At 47.6% G+C, this 25,591-nt stretch overlaps 1 protein-coding gene across 2 annotated transcripts in view; it reads left to right on the top strand.

Annotated features, from left to right (window-relative positions):
- LOC138671249 (putative N-acetylated-alpha-linked acidic dipeptidase) overlaps window positions 1-25,591 on the top strand; it is a 147,490-nt gene that overhangs the window by 23,201 nt on the left and 98,698 nt on the right. For both annotated transcript variants that reach the window (XM_069759249.1, XM_069759248.1), the window contains exon 3: window positions 23,353-23,539. In XM_069759249.1, the coding sequence (XP_069615350.1) occupies window positions 23,353-23,539 (187 nt within the window). The remainder of the gene's footprint in view (window positions 1-23,352; window positions 23,540-25,591) is intronic.

The raw sequence follows: 25,591 nt of genomic DNA, 5'->3' as shown, positions 1-25,591 counted from the left end.
ATCTCCAGAAGCACACCGCCCCCGAGGAGCAAGAAGCCTGGAGACAGAGGAGCAGCACACTCCTGAAGATTGATCTTGAGGAAACCTCTTTAAGACTTGATGTACCATATTTTTTCCAATCTGATTTTTATTTTCTTTTAACCTTGGACAACCTTGGGAAATGAACCCCAAAATATGTGGAGCGTGTGTAAACTTTGATCCAAAGTAAGCGTTTCTGGGAGGTTTGGGAATATCAAAGGCATAGCTCAAATGTACTGATTTGGGGCGTCAAAATTATATGTTTTTCATTATTCATCTTCTCTGTCACACAGATTCCTGTAATCCTCATTTAGCTCCATGCCTGTAGCCCTGATATGACAAACCCTGTCCTCAAAACACACACAGGTGTCAGACATATGATTCACAAACTCATGTGAAACGTTTCGAGGCTTGATCCTCAAGACCTGTCACATCATGTGAGGCTCCAAGACATGAAGATGGGGGTCCACTGTGGTAACTCTCTGAAATTATCCCACCAGCAAAACGAGGGCCATTAGCTTCTCCTTGTCTGTCAATCAAGCCAAGTTGGGTAGGGTAAAGACAGAGGGAGCCAACTGGAAGACTTCTCTTCTAATAGAGGGATCTTCTGCTACGTGCCTGGCTCGTTAATTAAATGTAACCTTTCTTTAAGAATGACTCCTCTAATTTTCATGCTGCCTATGGTTCAGGTAGCATTAGATGGTAGATCGGATCCCTTTTAATCCCAGACTAAATACCAAGGAGAATAGGGTGAACAGTATTTTGTACTCGTTGCGCTTCACTCGGCCATTTATGTCTACATTTAGAAGAAGTGTGTAGTTACTGTGTATTGAAGACCCAGAACAAGGAACTTTTTGTGCCTATTGTTTCATTTATGGCACAAAGAACATTTGTTTATTATGTTTGTTTTACTAGACACCCAGAAAGGATTTATGAATCTATCATTAAATGATGAGATTCTGATTTTTCTGTTTTTTGTTTTGTTTTTTTCCCACTCGCCACAAACTTTCTCTGCTTTTAGGGAAGAATTTTGCAGATAAAAATGACAAGTTGCAGAGGATTGATCAGGATTAAAAAGAAAAAAATGGCTGCCGTCAATTTTTTATATATACAGCGGATACAGAAAGTATTCAGACCCTTTTTAATTTTTCACTCTTTGTTTTATTGCAGCCATTTGGTAATTCAGAAAAGTTCATTTTTTCCTCATTAATGTACACTCTGCACCCCATCTTGGCTGAAAAAAAGAAATGTATTACTTTTTGCAAATTTATTAAAAAATAAAAACTAAAATATCACATGGTCATAAGTAGTGTTGAGCGATACCGTCCGATACTTGAAAGTATCGGTATCGGATAGTATCGGCCGATACCCGAAAAGTATCGGATATCGCCGATACCGATATCCGATACCAATACAAGTCAATGGGACACCAAGTATCGGAAGGTATCCTCATGGTTCCCAGGGTCTGAAGGAGAGGAAACTCTCCTTCAGGCCCTGGGATCCATATTAAAGTGTAAAATAAAGAATTAAAATAAAAAATATTGTTATATTCACCTCTCCGGCGGCCCCTGGACATCAGCGCGAGGAACTGGCGTCCGGCACGGCTTCTTTGTTCAAAATGAGCGCCTTTAGGACCTGCGGAATGACGTTGCGGCTTCTGATTGGTCGCGTGCCGCCCATGTGACCGCCACGCGACCAATCAGAAGCCGCGACGTCATTCCTCAGGTCCTAAAGGCGCTCATTCTAGGAATTTATCTGAGGAATGACGTCGCGGCTTCTGATTGGTCGCGTGGCGGTCACATGGGCGGCACGCGACCAATCAGAAGCCGCGACGTCATTCTGCAGGTCCTAAAGGCGCTCATTTTGAACAAAGAAGCCGTGCCGGACGCTGGTTCCTCGCGCTGATGTCCAGGGGCCGCCGGAGAGGTGAATATAACAATATTTTTTATTTTAATTCTTTATTTTACACTTCCGATACCGATACCCGATATCACAAAAATATCGGATCTCGGTATCGGAATTCCGATACCGCAAGTATCGGCCGATACCCGATACTTGCGGTATCGGAATGCTCAACACTAGTCATAAGTAATAAAACCCTATGCTCAGTATTAAGTAGACGCAGCCTTTTGAGCTAGTACAGCCATAAGTCTTCTTGGGAATGATGCAACAAGTTTTTCACCCCTGGATTTGGGGATCCTCTGCCATTCTTCCTTGCAGATCCTCTCCAATTCCATCAGGTTGGATGGTGAACGTTGGTGGATGCCATTTTCAGGTCTCTCCAGAGATGCTTCATTGGGTTTAGGTCAGGGATCTGGCTGGGCCGGTCAAGAATGGTCACAGAGTTGTTCTAAAGCCGCTCCTTTGTTATTTTAGCTGTGTGCTTAGGGTCATTGTCTTGTTGGAATGTGAACCTTCGGCCAAGTCTGAGGTCCAGAGCACTCTGGAAAAGGTTTTCATCCAGGATATCTCTGTACTTGGCCGCATTCATGTTTCCTTCAATGACAACCAGTCGTCTTGTCCCTGCAGCTGTAAAACACCCCCAATAGCATGATGCTGCCACCACCATGTTTCACTGTTGGGATTGTATTGGGCTGGTGATGAGCAGTGCCTGGTTTTCTCCACACATACCGCTTAGAATTATTACCAAAAAAGTCTATCTGTGTCTCATCAGACCAGAGAATCTTATTTCTCATGGGTGTCCTTCATGTGTTTTTTTAGCAAACTCTATGCAGACTTTCATATGTCTTGCACTGAGGAGAGGCTTCCGTCGGGCCACTCTGCCAAAAAGGCCCGACTGGTGGAGGGCTGCAGTGAACTTTCTCCCATCTCCCTACTGCATCTCTGGAGCTCAGCTACAGTTATCTTGGGGTCCTTCTTTACCTCTCTCACCAAGCCTCTTCTCCCACGATTGCTCAGTTTGGCTGGACGGCCAGGTCTAGGAAGACTTCTGCTGGTCCCAAACTTCTTCCATTTAAGGATTATGGAGGCCACTGTGCTCTTAGGAACCTTGAGTACTGCAGAAAGTCTGTTGTAACCTTGGTCAGATCTGTGCCTTGCCACAATTCTGTCTCTGAGCTCCTTGGCCAGTTCCTTTGACCTCATGATTCTCATTTGTTCTGACATGCACTGTGACCTGTGAGGTCTTATATAGACAGGTGTGCGCCTTTCCAAATCAAGTCCTATGAGTTCAATTAAACACAGCAGGACTCCAATGAAGGAGTAGAACCATCTCAAGGAGGATCAGAAAGAAATGGACAGCATGAGACTTAAATATGAGTGTCTGAGCAAAGGGTCTGAATACTTATGACCATGTGATATTTCAGTTTTTCTTTTTTAATAAATTTGCAAAAATTAGTACATTTCTGTTTTTCAGTCAAGATGGGGCGCCGAGTGCACATTAGTGTAAAAAAAATGAACTTCCTTGAATTTACCAAATGACTGCAGTGAAACATATATATATATATATATATATATATATATAAAAATATATATACTAGATTGTGGCCCGATTCTAACGCATCGGGTATGCTAGAATATGCATGTCCCCGTAGTATATGGACAATGATGATTCCAGACTGTGCCCGTCACTGATTGGTCGAGGCAACCTTTATGACATCATCGTCACCATGGCAACCATTATGACATCTACGTCGATACTGTGCCCGTTGCTGATTGCCTGGCGGCCTCGACCAATCAGAGAGGCGGGATTTCCAGGACAGACAGAAAGACAGACAGACAGACAGAAAGACAGACAGACGGAAAAACCCTTTGTTAGGGCTAGCGGAACGCACCGAGTAAATAGAGATGTTTATTGATATTGGTGCGTTCGCAGCCCGGGGTCCACCGTGCAGGAGTACCTGCTGCTAGCAAACGGCGGAGCTATATGGCGGTATAGACTAACTCAGTTAATTCACTGAGTAGCCGTGAAAGGAAAGCACTGTGCCCTGTTAGACTCCACAGAGGCACAGGCTAACTGCCCAAACAGAGAGCAGTCAGTGGTCACACAAACACACAAAACTCCTCGCCGGAGGAGCCAGCATTCTAGGGGCTTATTTCAGCCGGGTCCCTGAATACACTCAGACTCAATCTCCTCGCCGGAGGAGCCAGCATTCTAGGGGCTTATTTCAGCCGGGTCCCTGAACACACATACATGTGACCACACTGGTGCAAAGCACATAACATAAGACAATACTAGCGCATGGCCGTGCAGTCATGCGCAGTTTATATAGTTGCAGCACAGGAAGCTGCTACTGAAGTTTTTGCCCTTTCAGGACCTTCCAGAAGGACCAATGGAAAGTGCTGCAGTACCTGAGCATGTTTTGCCCTTTCAGGACCTTCCAGAAGGACCAATGGAATGTGCTGCAGCACCTGAGCATGTGACCGAACATGTGGCCCTCGACCTCCAATGGGAGACCCTGCCCTGGGCATGCTCAGTGTGAGTAAACAAGGACTTAGTCCCAGAGAGGCTCGCTCGCCGCAGATCAGTGCAGGGTACCATAGGAAAGCCAGAAAAGGCAGTAGTGACCCTATACACCGAATCAGCCCCAGCGAGACGCTGGGAGCGACGTCTCCGCTGAGCAGAGCCCACTGCGGCCGATACCGAATGGGAGACCGCAGCAGACACGGATCGAGATTCCCCCTGTGCAGCAGAGGAAACTCGACTCCTAACATTACCCCCCCTCCTAGGGCCCCCCCCCTCCTTGAGCCTCACTACGCTCAAAAGCTGCGATAAGCAGCAGAGCCCGAACGTGCTCCACAGGCTCCCAGGTTCTATCCTCTGGGCCGTGACCCTTCCAGTCCACCAGATAAAATTTCTTGCCACGTTCCACCTTGCACCCCACAATAGCATTCACCTCAAACTCATCCGTGGATGAACCCGATGTCCCAGCAGATGACTCGGAAAACCGGGACAAATGAACGGGCTTTAAGAGGGAAACGTGGAAAGTATCGGTGATACCAAGGCGTGGAGGAATAGCCAAACGGTAGACCACAGGGTTGACCTGTTCCAGAACCTTAAACGGGCCAATGTAGCGAGGAGCAAACTTAGTGGACTCAACTCGCAGCCTGATGTTACGGGCGGAGAGCCACACTAAGTCGCCAGGAGCAAAGACCGGAGCGGGACGCCGGTGTGTATCAGCCGAAACCCTCATTCTCTCCTTGGAGGCCCGGATGGCATCCTGTGTGCGGTCCCAGATGTCACGTGCCTCCACCGCCCAGTCTGCCACCCTAGAATCGGTGGATGACACGGGCATGGGCAGAGGGACACGCGGATGCTGGCCGTAATTAAGGAGAAAAGGAGTTTGACCAGTGGAATCGGCTATGGCGTTGTTCAGGGCAAATTCCGCCCAAGGTAGCAAAGATGCCCAGTCATCCTGCCTAGCAGAGACGAAATGTCGCAAATATGTCACCAGAGCCTGGTTGGTTCTCTCCACCAACCCATTAGTCTCGGGATGGTATGCAGAGGAGAGGTTTAACTCTATGCTGAGTAAACAGCAGAGCTCTCTCCAAAACCGAGATGCGAACTGGGGACCCCGATCGCTGACAATCTTATCAGGCATACCATGCAAACGGAAAACGTGTTTAATGAACAACACCGCCAAGGCCCGTGCTGATGGTAACCGAGGAAGCGGCACCAAATGCACCATCTTGGAGAAATGGTCGGTGACAACCCAAATAAAGGAGCAGCTACGCGACTTGGGTAGACCCACCACAAAGTCCATCCCGACCATCTCCCAGGGCCTGTCTGCCACCGGTAGAGGGTAAAGCAACCCAGCAGGCCGTTGCCGAGGAGACCGATTCTGGGCGCAAGAAACGCATGCCTGAATATAGTCCTTGACATCTCGGGCCATATGCGGCCACCAGTATGTTCTCGCCAGAAGCTCAGATGTCCTCTTGGTCCCAAAATGCCCACCCACTCTGGAGGAGTGAGCCCAAGAGAGAACCTCCAGTCGCAAGTTAGCTGGTACGAAAGTCTTGCCCGGGGGCACAGACTCTAGCGAAACTGGAGCTACAGTTCTCAGGCTCTCAGAAGGGACAATAAGCCGAGGTTCCTCCTCCTCCTCCTCCGATGACACCACGGAGTGGGAGAGAGCGTCAGCACGAACGTTCTTCTCCCCGGAGAGGAAATGGAGAGTAAAATGGAACCGGGAGAAAAACAGGGACCATCTAGCCTGGCGAGAATTCAGCCGCTGGGCCGTTTGCAGATACACCAAGTTCTTGTGGTCAGTGAAGACTTGGAAGGGAAAGCGAGCTCCCTCCAAGAGATGTCTCCACTCCGAAAAAGCCAACTTCATGGCCAGCAACTCCCTGTCCCCGATGGAATAATTCCTCTCCGCTGGTGTGAAGGTCTTGGAGAAGAAGAAGCAAGGATGCTTCCAACCTTGAGCATCCTTTTGGAAAAGGACTGCTCCAGCACCAATGGATGAGGCATCCACCTCCAAGATAAATGGCTTATCAACATCGGGGCGATGTAGGATGGGAGCGCTAGCGAAGTGTGACTTGATCGAGAGAAAGGCTTTGGAGACCTCCTCTGACCACAACTTGGGATTTGCTCCCTTCTTGGTGAGGGCAACCGAGGGAGCTACCAAAGTTGAGAAGTGTGGAATGAACTGGCGATAGCAATTAATGAACCCCATAAAGCGCTGCACCGCTTTAAGAGAATGGGGTTCCTGCCAGTCCATTACAGCCTGTAGCTTGGCAGGATCCATAGCCAAACCCTGGGCAGAGATGATATAACCAAGGAAAGGCAAGGACTCCTGCTCAAACACACACTTCTCCAACTTGGCGTAGAGGGAGTTTGCCCGTAAGAGGTCGAAGACTTTGCGAACATCTCTCCAATGGGAGTCAATATCTGGAGAGAAGATGAGAATATCATCCAGATAGACTACGACCGAGGTGGTGAGTAGGGTTGAGCGACCTTGACTTTTTTAGGGTCGAGCCGGGTTTCGCGAAACCCGACTATCTCAAAAGTCGAGTCGAGTGAAATCGGCCGATTATGGCGAAAAGTCGAGGATCGACCGAAACACGAAACCCAATGCAAAGTCAATGGGATTTTTTTTTTCTCTCTCTCTCCCTCCCTCCGTCCGTCCCTGAACTTTACACAGTGCAAATCGCTACAGCGCACAAGCGACAACATGACGATAGGCGTCCACGCCCCTAAGACCTGTGTCATCACTCTGCCCACGCTCCTTCATTGGCTGATAAAAATGGCGCCGAGCGCGTCATACGAAACGCGACTTTGGCGCGAAAGTCGTGTACCGCATGGCCGACCCCACACAGGCATCGGGTCGGGTTTCATGAAACCCGACTTTGCCAAAAGTCGGCGACTTTTGAAAATGAACGATCCGTTTCGCTCAACCCTAGTGGTGAGCATATCCCGGAAGATGTCGTTCACAAAGTCTTGGAAAACGGCTGGGGCATTACAGAGCCCGAAGGGCATCACCAGATATTCATAGTGCCCATCCCTGGTGTTAAAAGCCGTCTTCCATTCATCCCCCTCACGGATGCGAATCAGGTTGTAAGCACCCCGCAGATCTAACTTTGTAAATACCCTCGCTCCCCGTAGCCTATCAAACAGCTCAGATATCAGGGGTAGTGGGTAGAGTTGAGCGACCTTGACCTTTTTAGAGTCGAGCCGGGTTTTGCGAAACCCGACTATGTCCAAAGTCGGGTCGAGTGAAATCGGCCGATTATGACGTAAAGTCGGGATCGACCGAAACACGAAACCCAATGCAAGTCAATGGGGCAGCATAGTCGGCAGTGAGTGGGGGCCAGGAAAACACCTAGAGTGGCCATTTTAATGTCAAAACCATCCATTCTTCTTAATGAAGCTTGTCAAGCGTAATTTACCTTATAATAATTGGAAGGCATTTGAAATTGGGGGTCATTTGGCTAAAGTTGTGGGGGGTAGGGCTGGTTCAAGTAATTAGTGGGCCCAGGAAATCTGGACCACGTCACGGCAGTGGAGCAGGGAGAGGTAAGTATTTCAACTTTGCAAGTGCTGTGAACCTGAGCAAGCAGGGGGGGCCCACTCGTTGGCATTGGCACTGGCACAGGGCCCCTCAAAGTACAGCGGTGTGTTTGCACGGCGGGGGCGCCTCCCACCGGCAGCAACACTTTTGCGTACTATGAGAGGCCCTGTGCCAGTGACGTCGCCAACTAGTATTCCTCCCCCCACCTGATGAAGGAACCTGCACTTTCATCTGCACCTTCCTCTTTGTCCCCGTGTAAGGTGGTATGGTATGCGGGAAGAGCAACCTGACTTTCAGCAGGGTCACAATGTTGTTGTGTAGCGTGCACGGGGAATGTTGCGTTATGGGTCAATGTACCAGCAGACTCATCTATCACTGGCTGGGCAATGGGCACGATGAAGTGGAAACACAGATATAGGCCCAAAGAAGAAAGTGGGCTAAATGCAGTTCAAAATTGGTAACACAGGAATAACCAGGGGGCATTGCAGTGGAGGACAACTGGAATGAGAGGCTGACACAGAGAGTAGGGCCAAATCAGTAAGTAGTCGAAATGCAGTTCAAAATTGGCAACCGTAGTAAACAGGCGGCACAGCTTTGTTCAGTGGAGGAGAACAGCAAGGAGTGGCAGACACCGATAGTAGGCCCCAAACCAACTAGTACGCCAAATGCAGTTGTTCCATTTAACCACAATTTAATGAGAGCCTGAAGATAGAAGCTCAGGAAAGGCAACCTGGGGAACACCTTGGAGTGTAACACACCATCTCTCTCCACCCCATACCCATTTTGTATGGCCTAATGCAGTGTACTTTTCTACAACTACTAAACGAGAGTCGGAAGACCGAAGCAATGGCAAGGAAACCTGGGGAACACCTTAGAGTGTAACACACCCTCTCTCTACACCCCATACCCAATTTGAAGGCCTAATGCAGTGTAGTTTCCAAGAACTACTAAACGAGAGCCGGATGATCGAAGCTCAGGAAAGGCAACCTGGGGAACACCTTGGAGTGTAACACACCCTCTCGCTACACCCCATACCCAATTTGAAGGCCTAATGCAGCGTAGTTTCCAACAACTACTAAACGAGAGCCGGAAGATCGAAGCTCAGGAAAGGCAACCTGGGGAACACCTTGGAGTGTAACAAACCCTCTCTCTACACCCCATACCCAATTTGTAGGCCTAATGCAGCGTAGTTTCCGACAACTACTAAACGAGAGCATGAAGATCGAAGCTCAGGAAAGGCAACCTGGGGAACACCTTGGAGTGTAACACACCCTCTCTCTACACCCCATACCCAATTTGTAGGCCTAATGCAGCGTAGTTTCCGACAACTACTAAACGAGAGCCGGAATATCGAAGCTCAGGAAAGGCAACCTGGGGAACACCTTGGAGTGTAACACACCCTCTCTCTACGCCCCATACCCAATTTGTAGGCCTAATGCAGCGTAGTTTCCGACAACTACTAAACGAGAGCCGGAATATCGAAGCTCAGGAAAGGCAACCTGGGGAACACCTTGGAGTGTAACACACCCTCTCTCTACACCCCATACCCAATTTGAAGGCCTAATGCAGTGTAGTTTCCAAGAACTACTAAACGAGAGCCGGAAGATCGAAGCTCAGGAAAGGCAACCTGGGGAACACCTTGGAGTGTAACACACCCTCTCGCTACACCCCATACCCAATTTGAAGGCCTAATGCAGCGTAGTTTCCAACAACTACTAAACGAGAGCCGGAAGATCGAAGCTCAGGAAAGGCAACCTGGGGAACACCTTGGAGTGGAACACACCATCTCTCTACACCCCATACCCAATTTGAAGGCCTAATGCAGAGTAGTTTCCAAGAACTACTAAACGAGAGCCGGAAGATCGAAGCTCAGGAAAGGCAACCTGGGGAACACCTTGGAGTGTAACACAACGTCTCTCTACACGACGGAAGGGCTGATTCTTAGGAAGGAAGGCTGTTGGAAATAAGCATTGCGCGTCCGAGGGTGATTATATTCTTATTAGGTATATACTCACCCTCGGACGCGCCCTGCTTCTTTATTTGGAATGAATGTTTATTTGCAATGTGGTGTTGACTTTCTCTATTATTTTGGTAATTAATGATTTTATTATTTTCATTATTTTGCATCTTCTCGGCAATAATATAAAGAAGACGCGACAGGACAACACTCGGTGGATGCCATATGTGTGTTTTCAATTTAAAAAAACTTTCAGTTAACTACTTGCAGGAGAAAGTAATTGTAGCTGGTGGCCATTTTTAGTACTGTACCAGATTAGAGTTGTGTGTTTGTTTTTAATGTTAAAATGTCTGCATTTGATATCTCACCAGTATTTTCTTTTTTATAAGCAAAATACTTATTTTTATATTTTCTGATGTTGGTTCCAGGGGTACACGGCCAGCAGTGCCCTGGTCAGTGTAGTAGTAGTTGAAAGAATGGACCGCAGACAGGCATCGAAGGCCTAAAATAATAACACATGGCTGTAGGCAATTTTAAATTGGTTCCAGGGGTACACGGACAGCAGTGGTGTGGTCAGTGGAGGCCTAGTGGAAGGAGTGACCGCAGACAGGCATCGAAGGCCTAAAATAATAACACATGGCTGTAGGCAATTTTAAATTGGTTCCAGGGGTACACGGGCAGCAGTGACCTGGTCAGTGTAGTAGTAGTTGAAAGAATGGACCGCAGACAGGCATCGAAGGCCTAAAATAAAAAAATTGGGCTGGCTGTAGGCAATTTTAAATTGGTTCCAGGGGTACACGGGCAGCAGTGGTGTGGTCAGTGGAGGCCTAGTGGAAGGAGTGACCGCAGACAGGCATCGAAGGCCTAAAATAATAACACATGGCTGTAGGCAATTTTAAATTGGTTCCAGGGGTACACGGGCAGCAGTGACCTGGTCAGTGTAGTAGTAGTTGAAAAAATGGACCGCAGACAGGCATCGAATGCCTAAAATAATAACACATGGCTGTAGGCAATTTTAAATTGGTTACAGGGGTACACGGACAGCAGTGACCTGGTCAGTGTAGTAGTAGTTGAAAGAATGGACCGCAGACAGGCATCGAAGGCCTAAAATAAAAAAATTGGGCTGGCTGTAGGCAATTTTAAATTGGTTCCAGGGGTACACGGACAGCAGTGGTGTGGTCAGTGGAGGCCTAGTGGAAGGAGTGACCGCAGACAGGCATCGAAGGCCTAAAATAATAACACATGGCTGTAGGCAATTTTAAATTGGTTCCAGGGGTACACGGACAGCAGTGACCTGGTCAGTGTAGTAGTAGTTGAAAGAATGGACCGCAGACAGGCATCGAAGGCCTAAAATAAAAAAATTGGGCTGGCTGTAGGCAATTTTAAATTGGTTCCAGGGGTACACGGGCAGCAGTGACCTGGTCAGTGTAGTAGTAGTTGAAAGAATGGACCGCAGACAGGCTTAGAAGGCCTAACATAACAAACTTGGGCTGGCTGTAGGCACTTTTAAATTGGTTCCAGGGGTACACGGGCAGCAGTGGTCTGGTCAGTGGAAGTCTAGTGGAAGGAGTGACCGCAGACAGGCTTCCAAGGCCTAACATAACAAACTTGGGCTGGCTGTAGGCACTTTTAAATTGGTTCCAGGGGTACACGGGCAGCAGTGGTCTGGTCAGTGGAAGTCTAGTGGAAGGAGTGACCGCAGACAGGCTTCCAAGGCCTAACATAACAAACTTGGGCTGGCTGTAGGCACTTTTAAATTGGTTCCAGGGGTACACGGGCAGCAGTGGTCTGGTCAGTGGAAGTCTAGTGGAAGGAGTGACCGCAGACAGGCTTCCAAGGCCTAACATAACAAACTTGGGCTGGCTGTAGGCACTTTTAAATTGGTTCCAGGGGTACACGGGCAGCAGTGGTCTGGTCAGTGGAAGTCTAGTGGAAGGAGTGACCGCAGACAGGCTTCCAAGGCCTAACATAACAAACTTGGGCTGGCTGTAGGCACTTTTAAATTGGTTCCAGGGGTACACGGGCAGCAGTGGTCTGGTCAGTGGAAGTCTAGTGGAAGGAGTGACCGCAGACAGGCTTCGAAGGCCTAACATAACAAAATTGGGCTGGCTGTAGGCACTTTAAATTGGTTCCAGGGGTACATGGGCAGCAGTGTATGGTCAGTGGAAGTCTAGTGGAAGGAGTGACGGCAGACAGTCTTCGAAGGCCTAACATAACAAAATTGGGCTGACTGTAGGCACTTTTAAATTGGTTCCAGGGTAACACGGCCAGCAGTGGCCTGGTCAGTGTAGTAGTTGTAGAAAGAAGGGACCGCAGACAGGCTTCGAAGGCCTAACATAACAAAAATGTCAAAACAATGGTATTGTCAGTGCCAGGCATTGAAGGATGTCAGCGGCTAGACTACACATTGGTGAAGCTGTGAGAGATAATTTTGCTAGTGGTAGAGCACTGTTTGAGCTGGGGGGGGGAACTGTCTTGTGGCCGGCGGTACAGGCACAGGGCCCCTCATATTACAACGGTGTGTCTGACGTTGGGTGCGCACCACCACCGCCAGAGACACTTTATTGTACTATGAGGGACCCAGTGGCAGTGCCGTCGACCAAAAGCGGCCACACCCACCTCTTCAGACAAACAGCACTCTCAAGGGTCCAAGTGCAAAGTGGCGATAGCACGGCCCCGTGTGGGGAGTTTGGCCATTTCGTGAGGTGGAAACATGTCGTATGCTGGACAATCAGGTGAAGAAAATTACGAGATTGGAAAAGTCATTCAGAATAGTCCACAGGCAAGACCTTTTCATAGGAAAGCTAGGTGTCAGCCGGGCAGGGTGGGGCAAAAGATTTTGAAATCCAGTTGTGGTTCATTTTAATGAAGGTTAGATCATCTACATTTTGGGTAGCCAGACGAGTCCTTTTTTCTGTTAGTATTGAACCTGCAGCACTGAATACTCTTTCTGATAGGACACTAGCTGCCGGGCAAGCAAGCTCCTGCAATGCATATTCTGCCAATTCTGGCCAGGTGTCTAATTTGGATGCCCAGTAATCAAATGGGAATGACGGTTGAGGGAGAACGTCGATAAGGGATGAAAAATAGTTTGTAACCATACTGGACAAATGTTGTCTCCTGTCACTTTGAATTGATGCTGCAGTACCTGTCCTGTCTGCGGTCATAGAAAAATCACTCCACAACCTGGTCAGAAAACCCCTCTGTCCAACGCCACTTCTGATTTCTGCCCCTCTAACACCTCTGGTCTGCTGGCCCCTGGAGCTCGTGTGAGAACGATCACGGGCGCTGTGTGCAGGGAATGCCAGAAGCAAACGGTCAACAAGAGTTGATTGTTTTGTTGCTAATATTAGTTCCAAGTTCTCATGTGGCATAATATTTTGCAATTTGCCTTTATAGCGAGGATCAAGGAGGCAGGCCAACCAGTAATCGTCATCGTTCATCATTTTTGTAATGCGTGTGTCCCTTTTGAGGATACGCAAGGCATAATCCGCCATGTGGGCCAAAGTTCCCGTTGTCAAATCTGCGGTTGTGCTTGGTTGAGGGGCAGTTGCAGGCAAATCTACGTCACTTGTGTCCCTCAAAAAACCAGAACCCGGCCTTGCCACGCCACCAATTTCCCGTGCCCCCGGGAAAGCTTCCTCATTAAAAATATACTCATCCCCATCATCCTCCTCATCCTCCACCTCCTCTTCGCCCGGTACCTCGTCATGTACACTGCCCTGACCAGACAATCGCTGACTGTCATCAAGGCTTTCCTCTTCCTCTGGTGCAGACGCCTGATCCTTTATGTGCGTCAAACTTTGCATCAGCAGACGCATTAGGGGGATGCTCATGCTTATTATGGCGTTGTCTGCACTAACCAGCCGTGTGCATTCCTCAAAACACTGAAGGACTTGACACATGTCTTGAATCTTCGACCACTGCACACCTGACAACTCCATGTCTGCCATCCTACTGCCTGCCCGTGTATGTGTATCCTCCCACAAAAACATAACAGCCCGCCTCTGTTCGCACAGTCTCTGAAGCATGTGCAGTGTTGAGTTCCACCTTGTTGCAACGTCTATGATTAGGCGATGCTGGGGAAGGTTCAAAGAACGCTGATAGGTCTGCATACGGCTGGAGTGTACAGGCGAACGGCGGATATGTGCGCAAAGTCCACGCACTTTGAGGAGCAGGTCGGATAACCCCGGATAACTTTTCAGGAAGCACTGCACCACCAGGTTTAAGGTGTGAGCCAGGCAAGGAATGTGTTTCAGTTGGGAAAGGGAGATGGCAGCCATGAAATTCCTTCCGTTATCACTCACTACCTTGCCTGCCTCAAGATCTACAGTGCCCAGCCACGACTGCGTTTCTTGCTGCAAGAACTCGGACAGAACTTCCGCGGTGTGTCTATTGTCGCCCAAACACTTCATAGCCAATACAGCCTGCTGACGTATGCCAGTAGCTGCCCCATAATGGGAGACCTGGTGTGCAACAGTGGCAGGTGCGGATGGAGTGTTTGTGCGACTGCGGTCTGTGGACGAGCTCTTGCTTCTGCAGGAGGACGAGGAGGAGGAGGAGGAGGGGGTGCGAACGGCTACAGACAACTGTTTACTAGACCGTGGGCTAGGCAGAACTGTCCCAAACTTGCTGTCCCCTGTGGACCCTGAATCCACCACATTTACCCAGTGTGCCGTGATGGACACGTAACGTCCCTGGCCATGCCTACTGGTCCATGCATCTGTTGTCAGGTGCACCTTTGTGCTCACAGATTGCCTGAGTGCATGGACGATGCGCTCTTTAACATGCTGGTGGAGGGCTGGGATGGCTTTTCTGGAAAAAAAGTGTCGACTGGGTAGCTCGTAGCGTGGTACAGCGTAGTCCATCAGGTCTTTGAAAGCTTCGCTTTCAACTAACCGGTAGGGCATCATCTCTAACGAGATTAGTCTAGCTATGTGGGCGTTCAAACCCTGTGTACGCGGATGCGAGGCTAAGTATTTCCTTTTTCTAACCATAGTCTCATGTAGGGTGAGCTGGACTGGAGAGCTGGAGATCGTGGAACTAGCGGGGGTGCCGGTGGACATGGCAGACTGAGAGACGGTGGGAGATGGTATTGTTGCCGCCGGTGCCCTAGATGCAGTGTTTCCTACTACGAAACTGGTGATTCCCTGACCCTGACTGCTTTGGCCTGGCAAAGATACCTGCACAGATACAGCAGGTGGTGCGCTAAATGGTGGTCCTACACTGCCGGAAGGGATGTTGCGTTGATGACTAGCTTCATTGGCCGAGGGTGCAACAACCTTAAGGGACGTTTGGTAGTTAGTCCAAGCTTTCAAATGCATGGTGGTTAAATGTCTATGCATGCAACTAGTATTGAGACTTTTCAGATTCTGACCTCTGCTTAAGGAAGTAGAACATTTTTGACAGATGACTTTGCGCTGATCAATTGGATGTTGTTTAAAAAAATGCCAGACTGCACTCTTTCTAGCATCGGATACCTTTTCAGGCATTGCAGACTGAGCTTTAACCGGATGGCCACGCTGTCCTCCACCAGGTTTTGGCTTTGCCACGCGTTTTGGGCAAGATACGGGCCCGGCAGATGGAACCTGTGGCGATGTTGATGCCTGCTGCGGCCCCTCCTCCTCCTCTGCTTCAGAACTGCTGCCGCCTGCACCCTGTTCCCCCAATGGCTGCCAATCGGGGTCAAGAACTGGGTCATCTAATAACTCTTCTTGTACCTCCTGCGCAACTTCGTCTGTGTCACCGTGTCGTTCGGTGGTATAGCGTTCGTGATGGGGCAACATAGTCTCATCAGGGTCTGATTCTTGATCAGCACCCTGCGAGGGCAATGTTGTGGTCTGAGTCAAAGGACCAGCATAGTAGTCTGGCTGTGGCTGTGCGTCAGTGCACTCCATGTCAGATTCAATTTGTAATGGGCATGGACTGTTAACTGCTTCACTTTCTAAGCCAGGGACGGTATGTGTAAAGAGCTCCATGGAGTAACCCGTTGTGTCGCCTGCTGCATTCTTCTCTGTTGTTGTTTTTGCTGAAGAGGACAAGGAAGTGACTTGTCCCTGACCGTGAACATCCACTAACGACGCGCTGCTTTTACTTTTACCAGTTTCACGAGATGAGGCAAAAGAGCTAGAGGCTGAGTCAGCAAGATAAGCCAAAACTTGCTCTTGCTGCTCCGGCTTTAAAAGCGGTTTTCCTAATCCCAGAAAAGGGAGCGTTCGAGGCCTTGTGTAGCCGGACGACGAACCTGGCTCCACAGCTCCAGACTTAGGTGCAATATTTTTTCCCCCACGACCACCTGATGCTCCACCACTACCACTACCCTCATTACCAGCTGACAATGAACGCCCCCGGCCACGACCTCTTCCACTAGACTTCCTCATTGTTTTAAAAACGTAACCAAACTAACGTTATTTGTTGCAGTCACACAACTTACACGGTGAGCTATAACTTCAGTATGATTTAGCTACCCCTTTACAGGTTGGTGAGACCACAGCGAAAATCAGGCCCAATGTTACACACTCTTTTTTTGGTGGCTGCAAATTAGAGAGATGCCCCACACGCAGGACTGTCACTGAAGCACAAATGTTAATATTAATGTCACACTATTATTTTTTTTTTATTTTTATTTTTTTCAGGAACACTTTAGAAACCCCCCAAAAAAAAAAAATAGATTTTTGCAGGGAGAATTTAGAAAACAAATGTAACAAACTATATGCTTTCTATGGGCCACTGAGTGAGAGATGACGCACACAGGAATCAGGAGTGGCACACAAGCCCAGAGGCCAATATTTTTCTACCAATGATTGATGGAGTTATTTTCTCTGGTAGATTTTGGAACCCAAATCAAGGAAAAAAAATGTAGGCTTTCTATGGACCACAATTGGAGAGAGAGAGAGAGAGAGATGGCACACCCAGGAGTCAAGACTGGCACACAAGCAGAAAGGCCAATATTAATCTCCCACTGTTTTTTTTTTTTTTTTTTTTTTTTTTTTTTCAGGGAGACTTTAGAAAAAAAAATAATAAAAAAAATATGATTTTATCAGGAAGAATTTAGAAACCAAATAAAATAAAATGATTTTTTCAGGGAGAATTTATAAAACAAATAAAACCAAAAATAGGCGTTCTATGGCCCACTGACTGAGAGATGACGCACCCAGGAGTCAAGACTGGCACACAAGCAGAAAGGCCAATATTAATCTCCCACTGTTTTTTTTTTTTTTTTTCAGGGAGACTTTAGAAAAAAAAATAATAAAAAAAATATGATTTTATCAGGAAGAATTTAGAAACCAAATAAAATAAAATGATTTTTTCAGGGAGAATTTAGAAAACAAATAAAACCAAAAATAGGCGTTCTATGGCCCACTGACTGAGAGATGACGCACACAGGAGTCAGGAGTGGCACACAAACCCAGAGGCCAATATTTTTCTACCAATGATTGATGTAGTTATTTTCTCTGGTAGATTTTAGAACCCAAATCAAGGAAAAAAAATATAGGCTTTCTATGGACCACAATTGGAGAGAGAGAGAGAGAGAGAGAGAGAGAGAGAGAGATGGCACACCCAGGAGTCAAGACTGGCACACAAGCAGAAAGGCCAATATTAATCTCCCACTGTTTTTTTGGTTGTTTTTTTTTTTTTTTTTTCAGGGAGACTTTAGAAATAAAAATAATAAAAAAAATATGATTTTATCAGGAAGAATTTAGAAACCAAATAAAATAAAATGATTTTTTCAGGGAGAATTTAGAAAACAAATAAAACCAAAAATATGCGTTCTATGGCCCACTGACTGAGAGAGAGAGAGAGATGGAACGCTTAGTACTGGCACACAAGCCCAAAGGGCAATATTAATCTCCCTTTTTTTTTCCAGGGAGAATTTCTGAAACCCAAAAAAAAAATAAAATAGGCTTTCTATGGCCCACTATTTGTGAGAGAGATGGGACGCTCAGGACTGGCACAGATGGCACGCTCAGGACTGGCACAGAAGCCCAGAGGCCAATATTAATCTCCCTTTTTTTCTGGGAGAATTTATAAAACCAAAAAAATATTTAAATAGGCTTTCTATGGCCCACTATTTGTGAGAGAGATGGCACGCTCAGGACTGGCACAGATGGCACACTCACAACTGGCACACAAGCCCAGAGGCCAATATTAATCTCCCTTTTTTCAGGGAGAATTTCTAAAACCCAAAAAAAAAATAAAATAGGCTTTCTATGGCCCACTATTTGTGAGAGAGATGGGACGCTCAGGACTGGCACAGATGGCACGCTCAGGACTGGCACAGAAGCCCAGAGGCCAATATTAATCTCCCTTTTTTTCTGGGAGAATTTATAAAACCAAAAAAATATTTAAATAGGCTTTCTATGGCCCACTATTTGTGAGAGAGATGGCACGCTCAGGACTGGCACAGATGGCACGCTCACAACTGGCACACAAGCCCAGAGGCCAATATTAATCTCCCTTTTTTCAGGGAAAATTGATAAAACAAAAAAAAAAATTAAATAGGCTTTCTATGGCCCACTATTTGTGAGAGAGATGGCACGCTCAGGGCTGGCTGGCACAGATGGCACGCTCAGGACTGGCACACAAGCCCAGAGGCCAATATTAATCTCCCTTTTTTTCTGGGAGAATTTATAAAACCAAAAAAATATTTAAATAGGCTTTCTATGGCCCACTATTTGTGAGAGAGATGGCACGCTCAGGACTGGCACAGATGGCACGCTCACAACTGGCACACAAGCCCAGAGGCCAATATTAATCTCCCTTTTTTCAGGGAAAATTGATAAAACAAAAAAAAAAATTAAATAGGCTTTCTATGGCCCACTATTTGTGAGAGAGATGGCACGCTCAGGGCTGGCTGGCACAGATGGCACGCTCAGGACTGGCACACAAGCCCAGAGGCCAATATTAATCTCCCTTTTTTTCTGGGAGAATTTATAAAACCAAAAAAATATTTAAATAGGCTTTCTATGGCCCACTATTTGTGAGAGAGATGGCACGCTCAGGACTGGCACAGATGGCACGCTCACAACTGGCACACAAGCCCAGAGGCCAATATTAATCTCCCTTTTTTCAGGGAAAATTTATAAAACAAAAAAAAAAATTAAATAGGCTTTCTATGGCCCACTATTTGTGAGAGAGATGGCACGCTCAGGGCTGGCACAGATGGCACGCTCAGGACTGGCACACAAGCCCAGAGGCCAATATTAATCTCCCTTTTTTTCAGGGAGAATTTATAAAACCAAAAAAAAAAATAAATAGGCTTTCTATGGCCCACTATTTGTGAGAGAGATGGCACACTCAGGACTGGCACACAAGCCCAAAGGCCAATATTAATCTCCCACTGTATTTTTATCAGGGAGAATTTATACACCCCACAAAAAAAAATACAGAAAAATGAAAAGGCTTTCTATGGCCCACTATGTGAGAGAGATGGCACACACAGGGATGGCACTCTAGCAGAAATGCCAAATTGCCAATCTTAATCTCCCACCAAAAAAAAAAAAAAAAAAAAAACAGGGAATGTCCTACAATTACTATCTCCCTGCCTGCAGTAATCTCAGCCAGGTATGGCAGGCAGCTACTATCTCCCTGCCTGCAGTAATCTCAGCCAGGTATGGCAGGCAGCAATAAGGAGTGGACTGATGCACAAATGAAATAAAAAGTGTGGACAAACAAAAAAGATAGCTGTGCAGAAAGGAAGGAACAAGAGGATTTGTGCTTTGAAAAAAGCAGTTGGTTTGCACAGCGGCGTACACACAGCAATGCAGCTATCAGGGAGCCTTCTAGGGCAGCCCAATGAGCTACAGCGCTGAGGGGAAAAAAAAAAAAAAAAAAAAACTTCCACTGTCCCTGCACACCGAGGGTGGTGTTGGACAGTGCAAATCGCTGCAGCACAAGCGGTTTTGTGGTTAATGGACCCTGCCTAACGCTATCCCTGCTTCTGACAAAGCGGCAGCAACCTCTCCCTAAGCTCAGATCAGCAGCAGTAAGATGGCGGTCGGCGGGAACGCCTCTTTATAGCCCCTGTGACGTCGCAGACAGCAAGCCAATCACTGCAATGCCCTTCTCTAAGATGGTGGGGACCAGGACCTATGTCATCACGCTGCCCACACTCTGCGTTTACCTTCATTGGCTGAGAAATGGCGCTTTTCGCGTCATTGAAACGCGACTTTGGCGCGAAAGTCGCGTACCGCATGGCCGACCCCGCACAGGGGTCGGATCGGGTTTCATGAAACCCCGACTTAGCCAAAAGTCGGCGACTTTTGAAAATGTTCGACCCGTTTCGCTCAACCCTAGTAGTGGGTACTTGTTCTTAACGGTGATGGCGTTAAGACCCCTGTAGTCTATGCATGGACGTAAGTCTCCAGTCTTCTTCTGTACAAAGAAGAACCCTGCCCCTGCCGGTGACACTGACTTCCTAATGAATCCTCTTGCCAGATTCTCCTGGATGTACTGGGACATTGCCTCCGTCTCCGGGAGAGATAACGGATAGACTCGACCCCGGGGAGGCTCAGCACCAGGCAAGAGGTCAATAGGACAGTCATAGGGGCGGTGAGGCGGAAGGGTCTCCGCAGCTCTTTTGGAGAACACGTCTACATAGGGCCAATAGTGCTTGGGGAGAGAGGAAAGATCTGCGGGTACCTGTGTAGTAGCAACCTGAGCGCACTCCCTCAGACATCTACCCTCGCAAGATTTACTCCATCCCAAAATTCTCCCAGAGGACCACTCAATATGAGGAGAATGGTAGCGAAGCCATGGTATCCCCAACAGGACCTCATCAATTCCCTCAGGAATGACTAATAGGGAGATTATCTCCTGATGTGATGGAGACACAGATAGCGTGAAGGTAGTGTTGACCCATTTACCACTCGAACGGTTACCGGCTTGGCGAGCATCACCAAGGGTATTGCGTGACGCTGGGCAAAAGCGGAAGACATAAAGTTACCCTCTGCCCCAGAATCCACGCATAGCTCGACCATAAGAGTGGATGGGCCTATGGTAATTGTCCCCTTGAAGGACAACTTTGAGGCAAACGTCGCCGTGTCTAGTGTACCTCCTCCAACTGCCACTAGACGCTGACGTTTCCCCGACCGCTGAGGACCCTTGGAGGCAAGGTGTCCTGACTGCTGGCAAACATGACGGACCTTATGTGCACGGGCAGACTGAGACTTGGATCCCGCTCGTGTCACCTCTAAGGCCTCATGTGACTCGGATGCCTGGACTGGAGATTCCAAAGGTTTGGCGAAGGTGGGAGCCAGCCGAAACCTCTGCCTACACTGGGCTCGCTCCAACCTCCGCTCGTTAAAACGGAGGTCAATACGAGTAGAGACCAGTTATTAACTCCTCCAGTGTGGCAGGAATCTCCCTAGTGGCCAGAGCGTCCTTAATGTGGTCAGCCAGGCCCCTCCAAAATATGGGGATAAGGGCTTTATCCGACCACTCCAGCTCGGAAGCTAAAGTACGGAAGCGGACGGAAAAATGGCTGACCAAGGACTCACCTTGAGTTAATGCCAGTAGTTGGAGCGCTGTGTCATGGGTGACTCGAGGTCCTAAAAAGACCTTTTTCAGAGTGCTCAGGAACAATGGAGCACTCTGCACCACATGATCACCACGCTCCCACAGCGGCGTAGCCCACTCCAACGCCCTGTCCGACAAAAGAGACACAATAAATCCCACCTTAGCCCGCTCTGTAGGAAAACGTGCAGCCAGGAGCTCGAGGTGAATAGAGCACTGACTCACAAATCCCCTACAAGTTTTGCTATTTCCAGAAAATTTTTCTGGCAGCGGGAGGCGAGATAACGTCGGAACAGGGGTGGCAGTGGACAAGGATGCTGCAGCCACGCTAGCAGCCTGTACAGCAACTGCGGTAACATCCACAGCTGAGGTTGAGCTCTCGAGAGCCGCCAACCTACCCTCCAGCTGCTGGATATACCGCAAAGATTGCTGAATGTCCGCCATTTACTTACCAGACCCTGGCGCTAGTATTCTGTTAGGGCTAGCGGAACGCACCGAGTAAATAGAGATGTTTATTGATATTGGTGCGTTCGCAGCCCGGGGTCCACCGTGCAGGAGTACCTGCTGCTAGCAAACGGCGGAGCTATATGGCGGTATAGACTAACTCAGTTAATTCACTGAGTAGCCGTGAAAGGAAAGCACTGTGCCCTGTTAGACTCCACAGAGGCACAGGCTAACTGCCCAAACAGAGAGCAGTCAGTGGTCACACAATTACACAAAACTCCTCGCCGGAGGAGCCAGCATTCTAGGGGCTTATTTCAGCCGGGTCCCTGAATACACTCAGACTCAATCTCCTCGCCGGAGGAGCCAGCATTCTAGGGGCTTATTTCAGCCGGGCCCCTGAACACACATACATGTGACCACACTGGCACAAAGCACATAACATAAGACAATACTAGCGCATGGCCGTGCGGTCATGCGCAGTTTATATAGTTGCAGCACAGGAAGCTGCTACTGAAGTTTTTGCCCTTTCGGGACCTTCCAGAAGGACCAATGGAAAGTGCTGCAGTACCTGAGCATGTTTTGCCCTTTCAGGACCTTCCAGAAGGACCAATGGAATGTACTGCAGCACCTGAGCATGTGACCGAACATGTGGCCCTCGACCTCCAATGGGAGACCCTGCCCTGGGCATGCTCAGTGTGAGTAAACAAGGACTTAGTCCCAGAGAGGCTCGCTCGCCGCAGATCAGTGCAGGGTACCATAGGAAAGCCAGAAAAGGCAGTAGTGACCCTATGCACCGAATCAGCCCCAGCGAGACGCCCACTGCGGCCGATACTGAATGGGAGACCGCAGCAGACACGCATCGAGATTCCCCCTGTGCAGCAGAGGAAACTCGACTCCTAACACCCTTAGGCAATTATATATATATACACATACATATATATAATATTTATATTTATAGAACAAATGATCAAAAAAAAGTAGAGTTAAAAAAAAATTGTATTGCTCCCTTTAAATAAAGAGACATTAAAAAGTAATCATATTTGGTTTAGTCTTGTCCGTAAAAGTCCAATTTATTAAAATCCAAGAAACTTTAACCTGGAAGGTAAACGCCATCAGGCCAAAAATATTAAAGCGTTAGAAATAATAATGCCATATCCGTCTCCAATCCTCCCTCAAACAATGCAAAAAAGGATTAAAACATCATATCTATGCCAAAAATTGCGCTTGATTTTGTTCACGATGTAACAAGATTCGTCCCATAAATACACAAGCCGACATATGGGTGTGAACGGTCTAATAAAAAAATAAGTTCTGGTTCATAGCAGAAGGTGGTGGGGGAGGGGGGAATGAAAAATTGTCCATAACAGAAAATTTGGTTAATACTTGTTCTGTGGTTAGCAGCATTTGCGAGATAAATATTAATTTTTTTTTTCTTTTCTTTTTCAGTAATTTTAGTCGGGTTCCTCATTTAGCCGGAACAGAAGAGAATTTCCTTCTTGCGAAACAAATCCAAACCCAGTGGAAGGATTATGGACTGGATAAAGTGGAACTTGCCCCTTATGACATTTTACTGTCGTACCCCAATGAATCAAATCCCAACTACATCTCTATCATTGACGAGCAAGGACGCGCGGTAAATATACATTCTTTTAAATGGAAGTTACTTTTTACAATGGGTCTCATTTATCAAAATGGCTTTGAAGATCAAATGTTTTCGTTAACTATAGCAACCAATCAGAGCACAGCTTTCATTTTTTTAAACTGCTGCGGAGAAATGTATGCTGTGCTCTGATTGGTTGCTGTGAGCAACCGGGTTTTCTTACAGTTTTTACAAATGAGGTGCAAATATGGATTGTCATTATACCCATTTTATTGAGAGAAGCCATAGCACTAAGACATCCATTACTTTTTGCCCGACATCTAGGACCTCCACCGATCCTGGGAATGAAATGGCTACAGCACTGAGCGCTTCCTCAACTTTTTAAAGGGCACCTGTCACCCCGAAAATCGCGGGTGAGGTAAGCCCACCGGCATCAGGGGCTTATCTACAGCATTCTGTAATGCTGTAGATAAGCCCCCGATGTTACCTGAAAAAGGAGAAAAAGACGTTATATTATACTTACCCAGGGGCGGTCCCGCTGCTGGTCAGGTCGGATGGGCGTCTCTGGTCCGCTGCGGCGCCTCCTATCTTCTTTCCATGACGTCCTCTTCTGATCTTCAGCCACGGCTCCGGCGCAGGCGTACTTTGCTCTGCCCTGTTGAGGGCAGACAAAGTACTGCAGTGCACAGGCGCCGGGCCTCTGACCTTTCCGGCGCCTGCGCACTGCAGTACTATCCTCTGGCCTCTTGAGGGCAGAGCAAAGTACGCCTGCGCCGGAGCCGTGGCTGAAGATCAGAAGAGGACGTCATGGAAAGAAGATGGGAGGCACCGCAGCGGACCAGAGACGCCCATCCGACCTGACCAGCAGCGGGACCGCCCCTGGGTGAGTATAATATAACGTCTTTTTCTCCTTTTTCAGGTAACATCGGGGGCTTATCTACAGCATTACAGAATGCTGTAGATAAGCCCCTGATGACGGTGGGCTTACCTCACCCGCGATTTTCGGGGTGACAGGTTCCCTTTAAGGATTCCCAGGAGAGTGGCTCCTGACCGATCACTCTGCAGTACCACCCTACCTTAAGCGAAGAGGATTTTTTCAGTTCCCATACACTCAAGGACTGTAAGAGGCCATCATGAAGAGAAACCTTCGAGAGGCCTAATTTAGTGCTAAAGCCCCTTCAATCTCAGAATCGGTAGGGCTCAATGGAAATCTGATGTCCACAGATCATAAAAGTGATAGGATGTCATCACTTAGATAAGAATATCGCTTTATGTTTTAGCACAATGTTTAATTTAATTTCTATGTATAATTAGTTCAGTCTACACGGTTGCACATGGCCTCATCTATCCAGCTGAACCAAGACAATGCTTTATTGTGCTGACACTGAAGGAGCAACCCAGAGATGACCATGAATGTACGGCATAAAAGCTGAATGCTACTACTGTTTTTTGTGATGGAGCTAGTGAGATCATGTGAATGGTGATAGCATCGGGAGACGAGTGTACTGACTCTTTTGGGAGACGGTGACCTGTCCCTTTAGGTGATTTAGTAAGATATGAGAGGTCTATTTGTGATATAGGCTGTCCTGTTCCGTTAGCACTGATAAAATAACATGTAAACCATTGAGAATGATAACAGCAGCAGGGGAGGAGTATGTTGATCTTGTGGGAGACAGTGACCTGGACTGCATGTAATTAGAAGCAATGTTAATCTACATGTTATAGCATTTGAGCAATCATATGATGGAAATCATGAAAGGAGCAGATGAGGGGTGACTCGTCCAACTATGTAACTTAAGCCCCTTCCATCCCGCCCAATACAAATTAGACTGTCAGCCGGACTAACTGATATTGAAGGGTTTGGCCGACAGTCTCATATCTATGGAAGCCTTAGGCAACTTATTGTTAGGGGAAATATAAATCCGGCATATCCAATCTCGGGCTATCGATCATATTGTCTCGCAAACATAAACCATCACCAGACATGCTGAACAAGTTCTCCTATGTATGGAAGAGCCAGTCGAGATGGCTGTCAGGCCGACAACTAATGTCTATGGCGGTTCATCATATGATAGAGGCTGTCGT

This window comes from Ranitomeya imitator, chromosome 3 (genome assembly GCF_032444005.1).
Source record: "Ranitomeya imitator isolate aRanImi1 chromosome 3, aRanImi1.pri, whole genome shotgun sequence".
In the NCBI taxonomy this organism is placed as follows: domain Eukaryota; kingdom Metazoa; phylum Chordata; class Amphibia; order Anura; family Dendrobatidae; genus Ranitomeya; species Ranitomeya imitator.
The sequence above is the reverse complement of the archived record's forward strand: the minus strand, read 5'-3'. Positions and strand labels throughout refer to the sequence as shown.